The sequence below is a fragment of the Rhinatrema bivittatum genome, chromosome 3 (assembly GCF_901001135.1).
Source record: "Rhinatrema bivittatum chromosome 3, aRhiBiv1.1, whole genome shotgun sequence".
Classification (NCBI taxonomy): Eukaryota; Metazoa; Chordata; class Amphibia; order Gymnophiona; family Rhinatrematidae; genus Rhinatrema; species Rhinatrema bivittatum.
The window spans coordinates 307,665,753-307,689,503 of NC_042617.1; the positions used below are offsets into that span (position 1 = coordinate 307,665,753).

At 47.3% G+C, this 23,751-nt stretch overlaps 1 protein-coding gene across 2 annotated transcripts in view; it reads left to right on the plus strand.

Annotated features, from left to right (window-relative positions):
• Positions 1 to 292: 292 nt before the first annotated feature.
• The window catches only part of ITGA5 (integrin subunit alpha 5), a 263,376-nt gene continuing 239,917 nt past the window's right edge, over positions 293 to 23,751 (plus strand). Inside the window, exons 1-2 of one of the 2 annotated variants that reach the window (XM_029595141.1) lie at positions 293 to 401; positions 570 to 746. In XM_029595141.1, coding sequence (XP_029451001.1) covers positions 586 to 746 — 161 coding nt within the window. In that variant the 5' untranslated portion in view covers positions 293 to 401; positions 570 to 585. Of the gene's footprint in view, positions 747 to 23,751 lie in introns of both variants that reach the window. The other variant, XM_029595140.1, reaches the window with a different exon arrangement.

Sequence of the window (23,751 nt, forward strand, 5' to 3'; positions counted from 1 at the left end):
AAGAAACTTTATTGGCATAACATTATATATTTTTTTGGCAACACATGTACAAAGTGGCTCAAATGAAATGAACAAAAAAAAAGTAGTATATTATATAATAGCCTTATAGCTATTTTTTTTTCTTTCCCTCTCTTTTGAGGTTTCAAAGCTAATTAACCTGGAAAGACAACCTTTGGTATCCCCTGGCTGGCGTAATCAAATTAAGCAGTTGCAAAAATAAAATGGCTCTGAATAAATTGTATTATGCCCCCTATGGGGAATTTTTTTTTTTTTTGGCCATGCAGTGCAAACACACGCACACACTCATTTAAGAGAGCCGATTAGAGGCATGCAGCCCTTCAGCCCACAGAAAAGGGGCAGGGAGAGGAGCGAGTGAGTCTGCAGAAACCCCTCCTCTGCGAGTGAGTCACTTCTCTGGGTTGGAAACACACCCTACAGCCAAGTTTTAGAAAGGGGCTTGCGAGCAGCCTGCCTGGCAGTGGAGTTCGCTTGCTGGAGAGAAGTAGAGGATTATCTTCTCTTTTTTTTTTTTTCTTCCTTTTTCTCTTCCCTCCCCCACCGTGTTGCAGTCTCCCCGCTCCGGCCATGCAGCCAGCCCTGGCTTCCTTTCTCTCAGCCTCTCTGCTCCTGGCTTGGCACTGGGCTAACGGATTTAATTTGGACGTGGACACCCCGGCTGTGTACGGCGGACCTGCGGGCAGCTTCTTCGGGTTTTCCGTGGATTTTTATCTGCCCGAGCCTCAGAGGTGAGTGCGAAAAAAAAACAACCAACAAATCTACAGCAAACGCAAGAAAGCTGACCTCTTCCCTCCCACCTCCAAGTATCAAACCAATAAAAAAAAAACCCAAACTTAAGCAGCAGTTTTGTTTGCGTGGGGAGAAAGTTTGCACGCTGCTAGCTTCCTGCAAGCCCTAGTGCGAGGAGGTCTCGCTTGCACCTTGTTGGGAACGCGAGCCTTCAAAGCGCCATTTGGCGTCTGGGTATATTGGGAATTAGTGTGCGCCTGTTAATGGTTCACTGCATCCTGTGAGGGAGGGAGAGAGAGGGCAAGGCGCTCGCGCCCCCTCGGCTTTCCCAGCGCTCTAGCCTTTTCCGTCCCAGGATCTGGGTTTCTCGCGCACTCTCCCTCTTTTGTAGGTCTCTCCTCTTTTTAAGTCCCACTTTACTTTTTGGCTCCCCTTCTTTTCTTTCCGCCTCTGGTTACACGCGCACTTTGTCCCTGTCTTTCTTGCACCTCCTTGCTCGCTCACTTTCTCTCTTTCTGCCTTTGCTGCCAGACGGGGAGAGCCGGCCACAGGCTCTGGGGATGGAGAGGAGCAGGTTTCTCCCCCCACCCCCCTCTTTTTCTTCTCGTTTTATGGCTTCGTGGGGCTCCCTTCTTTGCTAAGCAGACTTGGAAATCTCCACGTTACACTTTCTGAGAGCAGTTCTGGGCTTTTGCACAGACCTTTCTGGCCGTTGCAGGCTCTCCCTCCCGTTTTCTTCCTTTTTGTCTTCATTATTTGCTCGCACTTTCCTCTTGCCTCATTCATCCCCACTCGGTTGCCCTACTTCCTCCCTCACCTTTTTTTTTTGTTTCTTTTTGATTCTTAATGGAATAGCATCAGTTTCCATTTTCAGCCGCCGCGGCTGGTCAGGAAATTATTAATCCTGCTTTCTAGACACAGCGTGGAGGAGGAGGAGGGGGAGACTCGGAGGGATCTTAAAGGGGCCCCGTCCCCAGGATCCAAAGATTGAGCTTCCCTGGCCCAGCGTGGCTCTCGGAAAGGGAGAGAGAGAAGGGCATGCACGCGCGAGAGGCCAAGGAGCTTTCTCTGTCCCTTGCCCGGCTTTGGAGAAGGAAGACGATTGACGTTCACATAAGTCGTACAGAGTCGCCGCATTATCCGGAATCAGAAGTATCGTAGTTCCTGCATCCTTTCTCCCCCACCGATTTTGGTAAATTAATTCCAGCATCTCGCTCAGCTTCTGCTGTTAATCAGGGGGAGGCGTGGCACAGCGGTTACAGCTGCAGGAACTGGATTTATATGGGCATCCTTCAGCCAGATTAGGGCCCAGCTCTGCTTTTACCATCGTAGGGAGGGACGCACAGCCACCTCTGGGGGTAGAGGGGAGACAAGTAGCACTTCTTTGGTACCTGAGCTTTTTGATCCCTGCTGCCAAATTTTGAACCGACTAGCGGACCCGAGCTCGAAAGTGCGAGGTGAGAAGTAGTGGGTGGTAGGGTGGCATTTCAACGTGCCCTAATGCTAGACTACCACCCAGTTTAAAAGCCTGGCACTGCAGCCTTGGGCAGATCAGTTTTACCTTCCTGTGCCACAAGAGGCAGGTTTAGAACGGACACTGACTCCAGGTAACCTCGGGCATGTCTAGACGGTGTCCCCCCCCCCCATTGTAGCTGGGTCACAGCCCCCCATCTGAAGCTTTCAAGCTGTGCTGGTGCCAGAAAATTATCATCTGGCCATTCACCCTTGGGGTGGCTGCATCCCGCCTTATAAAGAGCATCTTAAAGCCTTTCTAGATGAGAACTGCAGTCATGATATATTAATGTCCAAGTAGAGGCCATTTCTGATAGTGAGCGACCCACATGGGAACAGTCTGTATTTTAAAACCATGGTAACCGCCCTTAATCGTTTCAGTCAGTAACTAAAACATAGTTGCTAGGTCTCTCTCACCCCCAACCTCTTTCTGACTTTTATTTCATCGTTCCTGACAAATGTGTATGGGCTTCAGAACTCTCCTGCTGGGTACAGCAGGAATACATATATATATATATATATTTATTTTACATATGATCTGTCAGAAATCTAAACAAAGGGAAGTGTCTAATGAAAGGTACTTACTTCCATTCTGCCCAAAACATAAGAGCCAAAAGTATAATAAAGCTTATGCTATTGTCGGAGTAGAAAGAAAACCTAGGAATAAGACCAGCAGGTAGAGGAGGAGAAATAGGGCAGGTGATGTTTTTTTTTTTTTTTTTTTTTTTTGCAAAATGTGGTTTGCTGCTGTTGGTTACTCACCTGGTACCTGTGAGCTTTAGTAGAGCTTCAGTTGTACTGAATATAAGGGTAAAATGTTCCAGTTGGAACCAGATGTCCCTTCAGAAAGGGACATCTGGTTCCTTTCTGAAGTTCTTCAGGTCTGCAGCCTGCACTTGGACAGCCATTTGGAGGTCTCAGTAATAAGAGTTTGTGGTTTTAGCTCATAGCAGAGAGGGTCTCCTAAGGTCATGGCATTTCTTATGTCACTGCCTGCACTATTGGCAGTCGGTGGCATCACCTCTGCGGCTTAGCATACAGCACTGAAGACTGAGGCATGGGAAATCCCTAGCCATGATGTTTGCTGATACAGCTCCCTGGCACCTTTTTTTTAGGAGGAGCCCTCTAGTAATTTTTTTTTTTTTTTTGTATATAGTTTGAAACTCCTGCATGTTCAGGTCAGAGAAGAGTCCACCAGCAAGCTGTGCCCCCAGCCATTCAATCAAGATATTTGGGATTGATGCTGGCCTGCTGAATATTGCTTTTCAGGTTGTCGGGCTTGTTAAGACTTACCCTGTCTTCTGCTCTGCCTCAGCAGTCTATGCAAGATCTGTTTGAGGCAGTGCTTATCCATTCTACTGAAATGTCCACCTAAGCTGTGCCCTCTGCAGGATTTTCTTTTATACTGAATATTTGCTTTTTCAAGGACCCCATGTGATTGGTACTTGTTGGAGCCGGGGCCTTCATAAAGCAGTCCATGAAGGCAATGAAGAGGTCTGGTTTTCAGGACACCCTTGATGAATATGCATGAGACGCATTTCCTTTCACTGTCTCGCTTACATGCAATGCATATTCATCGGGGATGTCCTGGAAACCAGACCTGTGGCCCTCCAGGATTGTATGTATTTTTTTTTTTTTGACACCCTGCATTAGAGCCTGACTTGCTGTCTACAGCAGAAGCAAAGGATTGAATGAAAATGAGATCCAGACTCCTTTGCCTTTATAAGGGAGATCTCTGCTGTGTACTTGTGCAGTCTTTAGGGTAGCTTGTGTGAGGGAAGCTGGCTCTGCTGCTGTCCCTTGTTCTGTATTATAGGGATGTGCAGAGGGGACCGCATACGTTACATTCGGTATTCGTGGGGGAGGGCAGATACATTGCATTCTGCAAGGGGAGGGCCCCGATCTGTTTATACGTTCCATTCTTATTCTTTTCCGGGCTAAAACTTAATTAACTGCAACAAACAAAAGCCCCACCCTCCTGACCCTCCCCCCCAAAGACTTGCCAAAACTCCCTGGTGGTCCAGCAGGGGTCCAGGAGCCATCTACTGCACTCACGCCGTCGGCTGCCGGTGTTCAAAATGGCGCCGAGAGCCTTTGACCTTACTATGTCACAGGGGCTACCAGTGGCATTGGTTGGAACCTGTCACATAGTAGGAGCAATAGACGGCCGGCACCATTTTGTGCTCCTATCATGTGACAAGGGCCGACCAATGGCACCAGTAGCCCCTGTGACATAGTAAGGGCAAAGGCTATCTGCACCATTTGGAATACTGGCAGCTGACGGCCCGAGTGCAGGAGATCGCTCCAGGACCCCCGCTGGACCACCAGGGAGTTTTGGTAAGTCTTGGGGGGAGGGTCAGGAGGGTGGGGCTTTTGTTTAAATTCGCTCCTTTAGGTGGCCGAATAATTCGGTGAAGATTCGTTGTATTCGTGGGAATCACGATACTTTTCGCTTCCCCCATGAATACAACGAATATGGCCCTATATGTTGCGGATTGCCAATACGTTGCAAACGAATGCACACCCCTGCTGTATTATGGCATTGTGAGTTTGTGTGAGAGAAGCTTGTGCTGCTTTTATTTCCCTTTCCTCAAAGTTGACCTGACATAGGTTTGTTTTTTAATTTAATTTGATTTCTGTATTCCACTTTTCAGCGCTTCAAAGCAGATTACTTTCAGGTCCTGTAGTCATTTCCCTGTTCCCAGAGGGCTCCCAATCCAACAGGCCGATACAGTAAAGCACGGCTGCGGTTACCCTGCTTCTAATCCACTTCTAACTCACAATTTGGCCTTGTAAGTCCAACCCGCGATTCACTATCCCTTTTAACTCATCCTTACCGCTTCTTTAAATCAACCGATAACCCTTTCCGCCCGCAGCATGTATATGAGATGTAAATGCTTCGATTAGCTATTCCCTCCCATACAGTAATGTGCTCCCCGATTATCTCCTCTTTAACCTGTAGTTTTGCCACGCGTTTAACCTGCTAACTTACCGCCTACCCTTACCCCTGCGTTAGTGTGGAGCGTCAGGTCAGAGAGACGAAATTTCATGGGCAAACAACCCCCTCACCCCTCCGGGACTCTTACCCTGGCTCAACATGTCATTAAAACAAAAGTAAATAAAGTGTAATAAAAGTAAACTTACTGCATATGAATTTTCTTTGAACAGTCCTCTCTCCCCTCCTCCCGAGGCGCGCACTGCGGCTCCCCTGCCTCCCGGGGGCAGCCGGCGGCGAAAGCGGCTTCCAGCAGCCCCTGCCGGTGAAGGTGGATGAATGGACGCCCGTACGCCTGGATGAATGCACGCCGGCGAAGGTGAGTGAATGAATGCACGCCCGTACGCGGCGGGAGCCGGCAGGCGTGCATTCATCCAGGCGGAGGGAGCCGGCGGTGAAAGCGGCTTCCAGCAGCCCCTGCTGGTGGTGAATGAATGCACGCCTGTGTACGCCTGTGCGTGCAATTTGGGAACTCAAGGTGTGACGTCACGACGTTAGACGTCACGGCGTGTCACGACGTGTGACGTCTGCATTCGCTAATGCACTGCCTTGAGCGCCCAAATTGCGCACACAGGCGTGCATTCATTCACCTTCGGCGGGGGCAGGGGAGCCAAAGCAGCTTCCAGCAGCCCCCGCTGGCGAAGGTGAATGAATGCAATTTGGGCGCTCAAGGCAGTGCATTAGCGAACGCCGATGTCACTCGCCGTGACGCCAAACGTCGTGATGTCACGCCTTGAGCGACCAAATTGCTCGCACAGGCGCGCATTCATTCACCTTCGCCGGCGGGGTCTGCTGGAAGCCGCTTTCGCGCCAGCTCCCCCCGGGAGGCAGGGGAGCCGCAGTACGCGCCTCGGGAGGAGGAGAGAGAGAGAGAGGACTGTTCAAAGAAAATTCACATGCAGTAAGTTTACTTTTATTACACTTTATTCACTTTTGTTTTAATTTTTGCCCTGCCTTGCTTCAGGAGGGGGGGAGAGAGGACTCTCAATCCCCCCTGGTACCTGTCATTTGAAATGACAGGTACCAGCGCACCCAGGATACTGTATAGGCGCTGTATAGCGCTCTATACAGTAGAATGGATTGCGTGGGCCTAACGCTTCTCGGACGCAGCTTGCATTTGCAAGCTATTTCAATACAGTATCGAGCGGTAGGTGATCCGAACTGTGCGTGCGGCAAACGCGGGTGCGCCCGGCCGTAACGCGCCTCTTCCTACCGCTCCTTACTGTATCGGCCTGCAAGTTTGTTACCTGAGGCAGTGAAGAGTGAAGTGGTTTGCCCCCAAGGTCACATGGAGCAGCAGCGGGATTTGAACCCTGGGTTCCGTGGCTCGTTGCCCGCTGCTCTAACTACTAGGCTACTCCACTCTTAAGTAAAGCATGCTGAAGCAGGTGGTTTGTCTTATTTCTGCTGTAAGGGGAAAAGATTTTAGAAACCTAGAGTGCAATGACAGATTGACCTACGTGCCCCCATAGACTCTGCCTGGTTGGTTTATTTTCCTAGTATAATTCTACAGACCTTACTTGATCTCTGATTTTTGCTCTAATGTCCCCACCATAGAGAAGCCTCTGTGCTTATCCCAGATTTTCTTGAATCCTGTTAACTCTTACCTCCACCACCTTCTTTGGGAGGCTCTTGCATACATTCACCACCCTTTCCATGATGCAGTCCTCTCCCTCCTATTCCTTCCTCAGTCTGCCCTCTTGTCATTCCTCTGTGAATCATTCACTGATGTGTCTGAGTCTGCTCTAGTTGGAGGGAAAGGGGTTTTGAGGTCATCCGTGTTATCAGTCACTGATGAGTGTGCTGACCGGTGTAACATATCTGCCCTTGTGAGCCCTCATCTGTTTTTTCTGTCCAGGATGGGGTGTTTGAGGTTGCGTCACCCGCTGACGCATTGGATTACATGACTCTGCCTGTAGCACTGCCAGCACTGGAATCTGTAGCCAGACTATATTTAGCCGAATTTGACCATGATGCTGGCATGGAAGGATTCCCAGGTTAATGTTAAAACACTGAAGAGATATTCATAGCTGTGTCAGCTGTTGGGGGTAGCGCCTCAGGCCAGTAGCTGCAGCCATATTATTATTATTATTATTATTTTTTTTTTTAATCCAGTTTTTTTTCATGGGTCCTGTCACTGCTTTCCAAAATATCCACTTCCCTACTCCCTTAACAAGGAAACTTGTCCACACCCCCACTACTCAGCTCAGGGCTTACCTTAAAGCAGAGCTTCCTGACCAGTGTGCCATGGCATACTGATGTGCCTTCAGTCCTGATCAGGTGTGCCACGGAAAAGTCACCTCTGCCCGATGCTCAGATCAAAGCCAGCATCGGGGCTCTGCTCTCTGCACCTTGCAGCAGAGACGCCAGTGGTAGCACTTTTAAAATGTGTAGGAGCTCTTTTTTCTGAGAACATGTCTCTTCCTTCTAACTAGAACATGAACCCCGGAGTTTGGGAATTAATGGGCAGCACAGAGAGCTGGGATTCGCTTTGTGCAGCACATACAGTGCACACGGCATCTCCTCATTTTCCCTGGCTTTCAAGCCACCGTCTTATCCCCTGGCTGGATAAGATGAGGAAGAGAGTGTGCCCAGAGCACTGGATGTGAACTGTAGTCTGTGTGTTGTGAGCAGCAGCAGTGGAGGAGGGCTGGCAGACCACAGGCGGCAGCCACGGTAACTATAACCAAGCGGGCTGGCTACAATGCATCATCTTCTACTTTTTCTGGAGGGAGCTCTGTGAACTTTGATGGGTTCCTGTGTATCACCACCCCCACTCTTCCTCTCTTACAATTTAGAAGAGAGACTGGTGGGGCTTTTAGTGCTTTCCTAACTCTTCTTCTGGCCACACGAGACTTCCCTAAGTCCGCACTGCCTGCTCCATGGATGCTGGTGTGCCACACAACACTTTTCTTAATGTAGGTGTGCCTTGGGTGTGAAAGTTGGGAAATAAATGCTTTAAAGCACTTCCAGTGTGACGCACAATTCTACTCGTGTGTCTCCCGTTGTTATCTATGCTCTACTATTTGCAGGGTCAAGTACTGCAGAACCAGAGTGGCTGAGGGACACTGCTACATTTTGATGCACAGATTTGTGGTAGCAGTAGAAAAAAGCATTCAGGGGGGGGAGACCCTGTCGTCCGGTCTGTACATAAGTCTGCCAGTGCAGTGGAAGAATGGCTCAGACGCATTGGGGCTGGGGGGAATGGATGGACTTGCATGCCGAACTGATCCAAGGACGAGACTGAAAAAGTTATTCCCATCTACGTTCAGGCAGGACGTTAGACTTCACGAAGAGACCATCTGGACCCTCTCTGTATTCCAGTAAGGGAATACAGCTTTCCAAGCTTGTTTCTTCAGACATTTTCTGGATGATCCTGAGATGGAAAACTTTTCTCTTCAATATTTTCTAATAAAAAAAACCCAAAACTTTTTTTGCTTCAAATTGTTTAGAGTTAATATTTAATATCTATTCTAGTTAGCGTAGAGGAAGATATTTTGTTTAATGGTAATATCCATCAGGGATAGAGAAATCCCTGGCTTTCAGGTCAGCTGGGTGCCTAAAATTTGGAGGGCAATGTTATCCCAAGTGCAGTAGTAGCTGCACAAAGCCCTCTGGCCCATCTCAAAGACGCCGTGAGATTGGAGAGAGGTTGGACAGATGATAAAAGCAAAATGTGAAAATAAAAAATAAATTGGCAGCTAGGTCTGGGGGGAAACCCCAGGTGCCAGGTTTCCTGGGCATCTACAGTGGGTGCAGGGTGGAAGAGCCATTGGGACTGGGACTGCAGGGAGCTGCTGCAGCAGGGCCAGGGCTGTGAGGGCAGAAGAGACACCATTGCCTCAGGAGGTTCAGAGGAAGCGGGGGAGGGGGGGGGGGGGAGAGGGTGATCATCAGGGTGGGGGTAAGAAGAGAAGGGCAATGAGCCAAAACTAGGGGGTGGGAGGAAGAGGATCAATGTTAAGCACAAAAAAAAAGCAAATGCAAAATTGAAGAGAATCGATGTTCCCTAAATATTTTCCCACCCCCGGACAAAACAATGAGCAAAAAAAAAAAAAAAAAAGCAAAGAAAGTAGTCTGATTAATCTTGCTCCCTTCAACAAAAAAAAAGGTATTGGGGGGGGGGGGGGGGGGGGGCGAAGACTATTTTTCTCTGCCTCCTGGCACCACGTTTTCAGAGTTGTTTTCCACTGCTGTCCCGAATGACATTCTCTTACGTCTGTACGAGCCTTTTTCTGTCTCTCCCTGTAGCCCCCTTCTCTAGGCTGTACTATGAAGTTAGGGGGGGTCACACTCTGTCCAGGGGCTAAGTGCTCACAAAGTCTCTCAGCAGCAGGAAAGTGGATTCCTGGGGGGGGTGGGGGGTGGATAGACTCCCAGGGACCACTGTGCAGAGTAAAACCCTTTTGTTGTGGGTATTAACTGAGTACGTCTGTTTGGAGAACGTTAGGTGCCAAAGAATTAGACTACGATACTCGGGACGGGTGTTGCAACAAAAGATTACTGGCTTACTTCAATACTGACAAGCTGGTACCAAACGCATTTTCTCACTGTTGTATCCATGTCCCCAAACCAAATCCAAATTCACTTTAATCCAGTGTTTCGCAACCGGTGTACGCCCTCAGACCTGATCGGGCGTGCCACGGAAAAGCCACTCGCCACTGCCTGATGCATGGGTCCAGAGCAGCCCCTGGGCTCCGCTGTCGGCAACAAAAGTCACCAGCGGTGGCTCTAAAACCTGCAGGAGTTCCTTTCTGAGCCCGTATAATCATGCATGTCGCCTCTTCTTCCTAGCTGCAGCATGGGACCTGGAGCCTGGTAATTATTACCGGGCAGCATGCAGGGGACCCTGTTTTGTGTGGTGCATGCAGTGCACTTAGCACCTCCTTATCTGAATCCTTCCAGCCTCTCTCATCCCCAGGGTGAGTAAGAAGGGGCGATATTGCCCAGAGCGTTGGATGTGACTCAGTCTGAGTGTTTGTGAGCAACAGCAGGGACGGAGCTCTGGAAGCCACACGCGGCAGCCAAGGTAACTGAGCATCACCAGAATTCTCCCTTCTTCTGCACTTGTACTGTATATAGAAGGAGCAGGCCTGTTATGATGATTTTATGTGTCTTTGCCCCCTCTCCCTTTCTTTTAAAGTTTGGAAGAGACTGGTGGGGCATTCAGTACTTTTGATCATACAAGTCCTCTCCATGTGCATACTGGCAGTCCTGTGGAGGGTGGCGTGTCCTACATTTTTGTTAGTTAGGTGTGCCTTGGGTTCAAAGGTTGGGAAACAGGTTTTAATCTATGCAGGCATCCATCGGGGCGGCAGGATTTGGAGATGTCCTCTCCGCAGTTGTCCCCAGCTCCAGTCCTTGACCCTCTAGCTGGAAGCCTTTTTCACTTCTCAAAGTCCTCCTCCGGTGCTGCTTTGCTCTTTTTTTTTTTTTTTTTTCTGGCAGAAAATCCCAAAGCAGTACAGCATTGGGAAAGAAACTCCTTTCTCCACCACTTAAGCAAGAAGGGAGGCGGAAACCTTCCTCCTGAAAACCCCCAAAAAAGGGCACGTCCATTGGAAGCCTGAAAACAGACCTTCAGCCAAAAGGACAGTTAGCAGATTACAGCCGCTGGATGTGAGATGGGGAAAAATGGGGTTTCTCTCTTGCTAGCTTTCTCCCCCCAGCCAGGACTAGGGGGAACCAGGAACCAACCTCTAGTATAAAGTCCAGAAATCCGTAAAACAATCCAAACATACGGAGACGACACTTGCTGGCCGGCAGGTGGACTCGAAAGGTGCTGTCTCACTTCCTATTCTATTTATTTAGCCAGCGGTGTAAGACCCAGCCAAACTGGAACAGGGGAGGAAAGAAAATTGGGCTTTCTCCCCTCTGAAGCAAAATGCCCCACCTGCTCCTGAGCAGGTGTACGCAGCACTCCTCCTCCTCCCCCCCCCCCCCTCACAGGTCCTATACTAGGGCCTAGTTCTCTAGTGCAGATCCCAAAGGGGTGTCTTTCTGTTTCTACACATCCTGTGATCTTTACAGATCAAAGGGAGTAACATAAGTAGGACTGATATACAGAATACTACTGATCCCATGGCCTTGCACTGGCCAGAGAGTCAGTCGGGGTCATTTCACATCCCTAGCAAATAAAATGGCTGCTTTGGTTTTAGCTGGATTCTTTGTTAAACTGTTACAATATTGTACAAGGGTAGAGTGCATGTTATCTATAAAAGAAGGATCACTTCCTGTATACAGAGAGATGCTGGTCAGTTTGTCAGAGAGAGGGCATCCAGCATCTCCCAAGAATACTTATACTGATCAATAAAGCAAAATTATAATTTCTACAAAGTCTGTGTTCTTGTATCCCTGGATATAAGCGTCTGTTGCGCTTAACACTTGATTCACTGATTACAGCTTATGCAAATGTAGAGACCCTTAAATCTCCACTGCTCAAATTGCCCCCAACTTAAGTTCTAAGGGGTCGATTTTAAAGCGAGTGCGTGTGCGCCCATACACGCACAAATTGGCGTGCAAGTGAGGATATATGCTGGAATTTTTAATTGTAGACGCATGTTTTAAAATGTAAGTATGCTCCCAGTTTTAAGAGGTTACTTGGGCGCGGCTAGCGCACGCGAGCATGTGTCTTCCATAGGACCTTGTCGACTTTTACGTGCGTACGTCAGCAAATTCCCAGTTTTGCAATTAGTCCACTAGTTTGTCCGGTTAATACCGGTAGCAAGTTCTTTCAGACACCTCTGGTTCTTCATCCTACTCACACCCCCAGTTGACCCAGATCCCTCACCCTGTCCTGTAAGCCCTAAAACTCGAGATCTGCAGACTTGCTCCTCATCGGGAACAGCAATAAAGCTGTGCAGATATCTAACGTACGTGTGATGTGGTTTTAGTTTTTAAAATTCGGAGTTACTTGCTTAATTCTTGGCTCTGCCCTGGAACGCTCTGCCCCCCCTTTTCACTCTTATGCCTCGCGCGTACTTTGCTTCTTTTTTTTTTAAATCTGCGCTGCTCGCCTGCTGCCCACATATGCACTTATGTGGGCATTTTTGCGTGAGCAGTGCCTTTTAAAATCGATGTGTAAGTTAGGGCTTAGAGTAGTTTGCAGGCCCTCCTTGCAGCCACCTCCACGGAGGCTTGTCTGGGTTAATAGCGGTTTTTTTCCTTAAAAGCAGGCAGAGTTTTTGGTTGGCTGAAGGAAGCTGGAGGGCTTTCAGAGTGCTCCCCCCACAGCCCGATGCTCAGGAAGTAGCATTTTGGACTTTTGAGTTGGAGGAGTGGTGAGGGGTTTGATCACTATTTTTAGGCTTTGTAGCCTGATCCAAGGGCAGGGAAGAGACTCTGCCCTGGCCAGCAGCGCCCCTCCCCCCTCAGGTCTGTTAGGGACGAAGAGAATGGAAAAGGAAGTTTTTTGGAAGAGCTGTGTATCTTATTTTTTGGGAGCCTGCCCTTGCCTAAGGTGGATTTTCACTCCTGCCTGTGGGAAGTGTGGATAGGATGCTGTGATTCCCTGCGGACCAGTCAAGAGGGACATCGGTGACCTGCCGGAACAAAAGAAAAGTGTGTTTGCAGAGATTTTTGTTCTTGTGTTTTGGGAAGAATTCATTTGCCATCACTTCCTGCCCATTGAGAAGGAAAGAGCGTTTTTAGATTTTGAACATTTTCTTGGGATTTCTACCATCAGGAGTCCCAATCCTTTTACCGTTCGGCGAGAGAAGATCTGAGCCCTACTGTGAACCCACCAACATCTGGAAGGTTGGGTCTTGCCTAGTGTCTGCCGCCAAAGGTGACACTGACTCTGCTGTTAGAACTGGAAAAAAAAGAGGTCTCTTTTGGATCACCTTTTATCTTCTAAGAAAAATTTAAAAAATAAATTTGGAGGTTTTTGTCATGAGCTGGACTTCCAAGTATTTTCGGTTACAGTAAAGTTTTATTGATCACCTCGCCAGTGTGCCCAGCGTCTTCATTGAGAATCGGAGGGTGCCCCAAAGCAAGGTCATCCTAAGCGCGAGCACCGTGGAGCAAGGGAATTCAAAGGAAGCGAGAGACTGTGTGCGGATCTCCACTCCTGTGAGCCCAGGGTCCTGGAAGCTGAATCACTCTCCCTGCTGGAAGGAACCCCCGGCACCCTGGGGCTTGCAGCGCACGGAGTAGTAACGAGAGAGAGAGAGAAGACGAGGGACAACGTTGTGCCCTGCATTCTGGGAGGTCCTCGTGGGGGGGGGGGGGGGTTACACAAATCTTTTGAAGACATTCTTGTGTGTGTGGTCTGTTGCGACGGCCCCACGTGGCTGTTTTTGTTTTATAAAACTTAGCTATAAAACCTTTGCTTCCAAAACGTTTTCACACCATGTGTTGGTTGTGCTTACCACTGTATGCATGGCCATGACCTCCTGTCCACAAACGAAGCAACTCATGTTAATTACCATGTGTTACAGCTGAATCAACACAGAGAAAGGGGAAGGAGGCGTATCTCACCTAGCCAGAGGTCCCCCCCATCTCTGCACCTTCCCCTCCCTCCTATCCCATTCTGATTTGCCAGATACTGAAATGTACATGGGCTTCAGCTCTCTCTCTGGGGGTGCCAGCCATGCTGAGCTGTGGTTACATTAGGTGATAACTCTCTTCATTTTAGGCCTCAGAGACTGCTTAGGGCTTGATAATTAAATGCAGTGTAGCCCTACTACATTTTTAGTTCCCTGCATTCTCTGTGGGTCTTAACAGCTGCCTGACATGTCCCGAGCAGTTCAGCCTCTTCGGTGCTTTCAGATGACTTTGCTGCTTACGGATTTTGTACCGCTGGGGTGCCATCTCTGCATTGGTGCTGAATGACTCCTTGCCACAGTGCTTTCTGGGTAGGAGAATACCTGAGGCTCTATGCCACCAAGAGGCTTCAGGCTTGGTATAATGGGAGGGGACATTATGATAGGGTTCACTGGCAGTTTTCTGTATAAATAAATAAAAGTACCACGTTGGGGCTAGAAGCAACAGTCTCCTTCCACGTCGGCTGCAAAGAAGGAAAAAGAAGACAGTTAAAAAAAAAAAAAAAAAGGTTCCAGGTTGGCAACCAGGCAGAAAATCACCACCAACCATGGCTGTGCTGGCCAGCTTAAACCAGTTCTGCTTTCTCTTGTGACTTGGCTTCATTGTGGCACTTTTTATCGTCCTACCCATGGAGTATTATCATTTTTAGGTGTTTCAGTTACTGTCAGGCCGATGCAATAAGACGCTCGTGTTGCGTTCTCATTTTCCTTCCGCACGCACAGCCACGCCTCCTGGGCTCCCGATGCTATATTTTAATGAGCTGCTCTGTTAAAAGGGATGCATTAGGGAAGAATTATGTGTCCCTAGCACTCAAATGCATCGGGCACCCAGGAAACGTGGCTGTGCACTCACAACTGCAATATGAGCATCTGTTTTATCCCGCTTCAGGTCCGTTTCTGGACGCCAAATATACATGCGCAATAGTAAGGGGTGAAAACTGCTTGGAGTGTGTCGTGTGTATTTTATGCGTCCAGAACTTTTTTTTTTTCGTCAATCTGTTACATTTTATCTTTTTATTCTTAAACACCAAAATCAGTAGGTGCTTAAGAATAAAGGTAAGAACAACCCAGGACACTATTTTAAATTTCTCCTGAGCCCTTAACTCGTGGATGGATCGAACGCCAGCTCTGGAGCTGGAGTTGGAGTTAAATTTGCCGCGTTAAGTGCTCATTGGGTGCCCAGCGATTTTTCTTCATTGGGGGGTAATAGCCCATAGACTCACCTACATGGAATTTACCTGTGATAAGAGCTATCTGCTATGCAGTTGTCTGGGCGCATGTTTTGGACGTGCTAATCTCCGTATTGCATTGGCTGCTAGTCTAGCGCGTCCAACCACATGTAAACCTGTATGCTAGCCTGAGCGCACTTTATTGCATCGGCCCCTGTGTAAGTGAAGGGATTCTATTGCAATGTCTTAGCATGTGGTACCAAAAATGCAAGAGATTCAGCTAAAAAACAAAACAAAGGGATGTTTGTTAAATCTCTGGGGAAACCTCATATAGTGCCACTAGGGGCTACAACCTGTTATGTACAGCTCTAGAAGCGCTAGGGCTTTTTAATCATTGCAATCCCAGAGAAGATGATTCTTTCAAAAGCTATCATATACATAGGTGCAAAAAGCCTTCTTAGGACCTTATATTTTTTGTGTTACAAGACTAGTAACACACACACACACACAAAAAAAAATATTTTCAGCGACCTTGGATTTCTTATTTTTAGCATGTGGTACTGCAGACTTAGATCGAGCTCAATATCTTGGAGAACATCTGTTCTTGCTACTACAGCCTCCACTAATACTTCTTTTTTTTTTTTTTCTCTTATGTCTTCTACATGCAGGAGTGAAATATCTCAGGCACTATATCGCCTAGCCGACTAAAATTTAATATTTTCTTTTGCACCTGCTGCCAGGCCATAAAGAGGGACCACAGCTCTTGTCATGAAATGAACGCTGGTCATTTGCTGGCAGAAGACAAGAGGCGATTTAGTGAAACAGGAACTTCTGCTGTTAGCATAAGTAGACATAACTGTATATATTCAAAGATGAATGACTAAGTTAGCCGGAGAAATAACAAGGGATGATCAGCAGTGTGACTATGCTGCTGAATATCCCCTGATAAGTCTTATCCGGCTAACTTGAAACATGTTTAACTTATCCAGTTAGCTGGCTAAGTCAAATTGCGTTAGGGCATTATCGCAGGGTTTAGGACCCTAACTCCTGCGATAAAAATAACACACTGCGAGATGTGTATGCAAGCTTTTAAAATTTAGTGAAAGGGAGGAGTTTGGGTGGAGTTTATGAAAGCGAGGGGTGTTTAACATTAAGTGCATTATGCTATCGCGTGCAATCACATGTTTTAACACCGGAAATAACTACACCTTTTTTCCTGGCGTTATGCTGTGCAATATGCCCAAAATGGGATTTGCAATAAATATCACACATCTCATTTTTTTTTTTTGGGGGGGGGAGGGGAGTAGAGTAGAGAGAGAGCACCTCTGGTGTGACTATTAGTCAACTATTTATACCACTGTAGGAGGGTCAGCCAGTAACTCGAGGTGAGGTTTTAGTGGTGGTCTAGGGTTTTGGGGGGGGCAGTTTTACATGCACAGTCAGAGGTACGAACAGCACAGTACACACCAATGAAGATCTGAGGTGATTTGGCGTGAGGCCCTAGGGCAAGAGTATATTATACAAATCTCATCTTTGTGTGCCCTTTACTCACGCCAAATCACCTCAGATCTTCATTGATGTATAGTGTGCTGTTCGTACCTCTGACTGTGCATGTAAAACTGCCACCACTAAAACCTCACCTCGAGTTACTGGCTGACCCTCCTACAGTGGTATAAATAGTTGACTTGTGAGAGCCTCACTCTCTAGCCAGGAGCAGCCTAAAACATGGTAAATGCCCAGCGTTCAGTATGAAAATATTACAAGTGTGATAAATTTAACATGCGATGTGGTAAAATAGCACAGGTTGCGGTATCTCAAAAATTACCCTAACCCCACCCCATTTTTTTTTTATAGCGGGTGCTATTCATGTGAAATTTATAGCAAAATTAATGTTTCTAGGCCTAAGTTTGCTGTCTTAAGTAGCCCCTCCCCAGAATGCCCATATCCTGCCCATCAATAACTCAGCTAACTACTTAAGTCAGAAAAGTACTTATCTGTCTAAGTGGTGGGTGCTGAACAGGATCTGATATTCAGCTGCCACCACTTAACCAAATAAGTCCGTACTTATCTGGCTACGTAGCACTGAATATCGGCCTCGGCAGAATTCAGTTTTGCAAGCTTCCCCCAGGAATCCCTGACTTCATTTTTTCCAAGCAGCCCTAGTGGAAACAGCGTGCACTTAAAAATTTAATTCTTATGACACATTTCCCTTTTTTTGAGAACTTATAACACTCCCGTGCCTTGTAAAAGTCTTCACACCTTTGTACATTTTTCATATTCTGTTGTCTAAAAAGTACAAATAAAAAATGCATTTTTAAGTAGGTTTTTCACTGATATACAGAACATTCTCTACTTTCATTATGAAAGAACAATTTTATAGAAATATTCCAAAAGCGAATTCTTTTTCTTGGTCTTGATTGCATAAGTCTTCACACCCCTCGTCTATAGCAAATTCAAATTTAGCTTTGGTTCAAAGAACTGGCTTTCAAGACCCATCATAAATTAAACAGAGCCCACCTGCATCCCTTCACTGTATTGCTGATTTGAATACGCCTTGATGAAGAATCAAGCTGTTTGTTTGCTTCAGATTCGCTTCATACAAAGGCCAAAACATGCTGGACAAGGAGCTGCTGAGAAACCTTGGATAATGTTGTTTAAAGGTACAGATTGCAGGAAGGCCGTGAGAGAATTTCAATGTGTTTGAAAATCCCTTGGACCACCGTCAGGTCCATCACTGGAAAATGGAAACGGTTTGGCGGCACCACCACGACGCTGCCATGATTAGGCTGTCCTTCCAAAGCCACAAGTTGTGGGTTAAGAGAAATGCTGTGAAAGGTCATCATGAGACCTATGATTATTTTAAATGAGCTGCAGAGCTCTCTGACTGAGACTGGGAACCAAGGATGTTTAAGAATTTCAAGATCACTCCACAAAGATGTCCCTGTGTGGGAGGGTGGCAAGAAGGAAGCCACTGCTGAAGGAAATCCGTTTGATGTGCCACCCAGCGTTTTGCACAGAAATACTTAGGAGAAGGGTTTGTGGCCCTGATGAGACCGAAGTGGAACTGGTCTCCACGCTGAGTGACTGTACGGGCACAAAACAGACACAGCTCTCCGTTTGCACCATCCCCAGAGTACAGCACCGTGGTGGGGGGTGACTTGCTGCAGTGGGGAATATCCAGGGAAAGCTGGATGGTACAAAATACAGGCCAGGCCTGGAGAAAAACCTGCTCCTGGGACTAGGGAGAAAATTCACCTTTTCAGCTTGACCAGAATGTGGTGGCTCAGAGAATGTCCTCAAGTGGGCCCGTTAAAAACCCATTGTGTTTTCTAAAATGCCTTGGGCTCTGAGGTCCAAGAGATGGTATTTAAGTGTGAAATAACACACCCCTAAATCAACAGAAAACCTGTGTCAAGACTTGAAGACTGCAGCCCACAGACAATCCCCCCAGCCAATTTGAAAGAGCTTGCACTCTTCTGCCATGAGGAATTGGGCAAAAACTGCACCGGCCTGCTGTTGCAAAGTTGGTAAGACGCTGATCCTAAATGACTCGAAACATCTATTGCTGAAAAGCGGCTTCCGCCAAGTACAGAGTCAAGGGGTGTGAAGACTTATACAATCCAAGACTTTTTTAAAATCCTTAATTCGTTTTGAAATCTTTCTATCATTGTTCTTTCATGATGAAAGCATAGAGTATGTTGTAGAGATCAATGAAACAAACGTCTACTTTAATGCATTTGGGTTTGCATTTTTTAGATGACAGAATGTGCAAAAGTCGTCACACCGTTTTTTTTTTTTGGTTTGTTTTTTCAGGACACTGTAGTTAAACAGTAAACCTCACAATAAATAAAGAGCTTTGCCTAATTCTAAGAGTACCTCTGTTTCAGGAAGCAGGCGAAAGCCTTGGCTGTTCTGTCACTAGTTATGCTCTGTTCTCTCTCCTTGTATGTCCTACCTATTTGTCTGTCTTTAACCGATACCGAGCTTACGATGTGAGTTTCATACCATTGTTAAAATGTCAGTACATTATCTGATCCACTGTGTATTGTTACTCTATCATTTTTTAATTTACCTTGCTGCACTTATTATTTAGGTGAAAGGCAGTTAATAAATCTTAAGAGCAGTTTACGTGATGGGCAGAGTTTTTTTTTTTTTTGTTTTTTTTTCCCCCTCTCCCTTTAGCTGTTCATATTTTTTACAGATAAGCAGTCCTATCTCAAACGGTTTCTGTAGATGAAATCTCGTAGCAGCTGTGTGATCTGACCGAGTGACTGTCTGTCAGCATTGGACTTGGGGGAAGTGCAGCAGTGTTCTGGGTGGGAGCAGGAAGCACTGTTAGTCGTCAGAAAGGTCCAATTTTTCCCCTGCAGGACTGCCAGAGCCTGGCGTACCGAGGATGTAAGGAAGTAGCCGACCGCGATGTCTGTTCCTTGGCGCTGTAGTACCCGGTTCCATCCATACCAAAACATTTTGGGGTTGAGGATTCTTTAACCTGGCGGCTGGTGTGTTCCAGGGCTTCTCTCCACCCAGCTTCAGTCAAGTGTTTCCAGGTTTTAGTTGGGGATAAGGGATAAGCTGCCAAAATGAGGTGTATGAATAGTAAGTATTGTGGAATTTATTGAAGTACACGTAGGATTGTTTGGCTTTGTCAGTTTTATCTCATGTACTTTTTACTAAGTATGTTTGTTTTTTGGGAGAAGATTTTTGGGGGATAAGTTCTAATTTTGTAGAATTCCCCATCAGCAGCTGTGCTGGACTCGAGCCCAGTGCTGGAATTAGTCGCTCTGAATTTCACGAGGGCTGCCTGTAACAAGATGCGCTTGGCCAGCTGGACTACTCATTCTGCTTGGCCATTGGCCAGGGGAAAAGGAGGGACATGCACTGCTTGAACATATTTCTAATAAAATTATGTCCATTATCGGTTACAAATACTTTAGGTATACTGAAATGGCCAAAAATAGCTTTCGGTTTTGTTGCTCTTTGCTGACTAGTGCTATGGGTCCTATAGAAGATCTCTAGGACCCTTTAAAAGAGTCCCTCATCACAGAAATCTGCTGCAATGTGTTGCTGTTGTCTCTCCAGGGGTGCTATTAATAGTTTGTTCTTCTGAGTTACTTTAATGACATAACAGAACTTGCAAGATTTAACCTTTGCGCTTGGGTCATGGCTGATCCCTGGCTAGTATACCATATACATAGTATACCACCGAGCTCACTCTCTGTCTCTACTTTTAGTAAGACCAGGTGTATGTCATGTGTGCGATTTAGCATTTCCTTCCTCATGAAATGTGGAACAATGTATTGGTCATTACATTCTGATCACTGGTCCCCTATCAGGCGAAAGTCTGTAATGTCGTCGTGGACCTTGCATATATGTATCTGGGCTAGCTGTCCCCGACATGAACGTGGATGGTTTACATTTTCTTGTCCTCTCTTGTACCTGCTCCATACCTGGTCCAGTTTGCATAAACTGCTTTAACGTATGCTTCAAACCTTCAGTGTCTGCCACAACCCTTTGACAGCAGGTGCCTGGATAGGGTCATGAGGGATTTCCCTAGCACACATGCCGTAAACCTTATTAAGTGTAACGAGTCGCTGATACTTAAAAGGAATCAAGGGCTTGTGGTCTGTCAGCAGTTTAAAAGTAGTTCCACTGTGGAAATAGTAATAGAAGTGCTCATATGTTCACACCCCAGCAAGATATTTATTTTTCTCTATCTAGACATAACCAGCTTCTGCAGCAGTTGGACATGAAGCAGAATGCCATGGTTTCTCACAGGACAAGCAGGATGGTAGTCCTCACGTATGGGTGACATCAGGATGGAGCCCAATCACGGAACACTTTTGTCAAAGTTTCTAGAACTTTGACTGGCACCTACTGGGCATGTCCAGCAATGCACTGACCCTGCATCCAGCAGAGGTCCCCCTTCAGTCTTTTTTTCCACGCAGCAGTAGCCACGCGGATTAAGGAGCTCTCTTGAGATTCCTGACAGGAATATTCCTCATGGAACTTCTTTAAAAATTTTCAAAAAGTTCTACCCCATAGGGGTCCCTCTATCAATATCTGTACTCTGCGGTCGAAAGGTAAGGTTTTACCCTTGTTGCAGTCTATTCCCATTGAATTTCCCCTTCGAGGCCTACCGGCCATTGACCGCACCGTGGCTACATTTTTGTCGAGGCCATGGCGTCGGGTTTTCGTCTGTGCCCTGATTGTCCTCTGACAATGTCCATCACAGACCACATAGTTTGTGTTTTGTGCTTGGGGGGCCAACCATGATACCCTAACTTGCACCAAATGTGCCCAAATGACGCTGAAGGGCCGCAAAGCCCGTTTGGAGAAGATGGAGTTTTTCTTTTTCATTCAAAACTTCCAACTCCATCGACCGCTTCGACTTCGTCTGAGCCGGTGCCATTGATCTCTCGCCAGCAACGAGACACCGGTGCTGTTAGTCAGACTTAGACTACTCCTAAGGTGTCGACTTCTTCCTCCTCGCCTCAGGAGAAGGACTGAGGAGAACATTGTGAAAAGCATAGACACCGGCATAGGAAGGCTCAGTCTGCAGAACCAGGCAAGCCCTTGGCATCGGCATTGACAGAGCCACAGACAAAGAAATCCCATCTGGAGAAGTCCCCATCCTTCTCTGCGACCGGGTGACCGAGGCATTCCCCCCCCCCCCCTTCATTTGTGCAGGGAGCCGCAATTCCACTTTCACCGGTGGACCCTCCGACTACACCGGGGCTGCCTCCTACTCTGGTGCCAGGGTTTCACGCCTCAGGCTTTCGTGAGGAATTGGATCGGATGATCCAAGCGGCCATCGGTAAAGCATTGCAGGGCTTCCAGCCTCCATCGATGCCGGTCACTGATCAGATTCCCATGGCGCTCACACCGCTATTGGGTAGACTGGATTCGTTGCTCGGTGCCCTTCCACTGCTGGAACTGAGAACACCGGTATGTCCTCTTCCTTCGATGCCGATACCTGTGTCATCAGAAGACTAAATCACCAGTACCCATACCACAGTCAGGGATGCTGCCACAGACTCATCCATCGATGCCATCAGTGCTACTTTCGATGCCTAGGCCTGGCCCTTCGGGATTAACACCATTTCTCCCTTCTGAAGATCCTCAGGGAGCTGGTGATCAACCTTATGATCCTTGGACTGATGATTCTTCCCAGATAGCAATGATCTGCCTTCAGAGCCCTCCCCTCCTGAAGAGAGAAGGTGTTTTCCTCCAGAGGATCTGTACTTTATCAATTTCCTTAAAGAAATGTCTGAAACAATTCCATTTCAGCTTTAGACAGAAGAAGATTCAAGGCACAAGATGCTGGAAGTACTCCAGTTTATTGATGCTCCTAAGGAAATCATGTCAATTCCCATTCATGAAATCCTCATTGACCTGCTGAAGAGGAATTGGGAGCATCCATGTTCAGTTCCACCTGCAACCGTAAGACATGCAACCATAAGACATGCCACCTATCTTGTGCAGTCAGCTCCTGGGTTTCAAAGATCACAACTGGATCATCACTCTGTGGGTGTGGAATCAGCCCAGAAAAAGGCACGACTATCCAAACTCCATTCCTCCAGGAAAGGAACAGAAATCCCTAGATGCTTTTGCTTATATCTCGCGTTATTTCCTACCAGTTGTACATGACCCAGTATAACAGAAACCTTTTTAAGAAGATACAGGATTTCCCTGAATCTTTACCTGACCAATTCCAGGATATGCTCCATGCTCTAGCTCAGAAAGGCCTGGATGCTGGCGAGCATGAGGTCCGCGCTGTATACGACATATTTGACACTGTGTCTAGGGTGTCTGCAGCTGGGATTAGTGCAAGAAGGTGGGCCTGGTTGAAATTCTCTGACCTCAGACCAGAGGTACAGGACAGGTTGGCTGACCTGCCATGTGCTGGGGATAATCTCTTCAGAGACAAAATTCAGGAGACTGTGGCGCAGCTCAAGGACCACCATGAAATGCTGCATCAACTTTTCTTCAGTGCCTGCTGAATTCTCATCCACCTCCAAGAGGACATTGACGAGATGTTAAGTGACTGGCCTACAAACCAAGAAGGTATTATCCTCTGGCCTCCCGAGGTTGCCCTTCCAAGCCTTATCAAAATGGTCAGTCCAGGCAGTCCTGACCTCAGAAGACCCAATCTGCTCCTCAGCCAGGACCAGCGTCAGGGTTTTGACTCCTTCCTGGAGAGCGTAGGCCAACCACCTCTTCAATCTGTGTCGGTCGGTTGTGCCACTTCACCACTTGGCACACAGTCACCACCGATCAGTGGGTACTTGCAGTAGTCACTCAGGGTTACCACCTCAACGTCCTGAGTGTACCGGTGAACTCCCCACCTCGGCTGATGTGGAGATCATCCAACCACTCTCTTCTTCTGGAACAGGACTCCAGTCCCAGGCAATAGAACCAGTGCCCCTCTCCCAACGGGGGCAGGGGTTCTATTCCTGGTATTTCCTCATCCCAAAAAAGTCAGGTGGCATTCATCCAATTCTGGACCTTCGCACCTTTAATATCTGCAAAGAGAGAAGTTCAAGATGGTAACCTTGGTCTCTACTTCCTCTTCTTCAAAAAGGAGATTGGCTGTACTCTCTAGATCTCCAGGACGCATACACACACCTCAATTATTCTATCTCATCGCAAATTCCTGCGATTCCTGGTCGGCTCTCGTCACTTCCAGTACCGTGTGCTACCATTCGGCCTGGCGTCTGGTCCACGAGTATTCACTAAGTGCCTCGTGGTAGTCTCAGCTTTCTTCAGGAGTCAGGGTCATGTC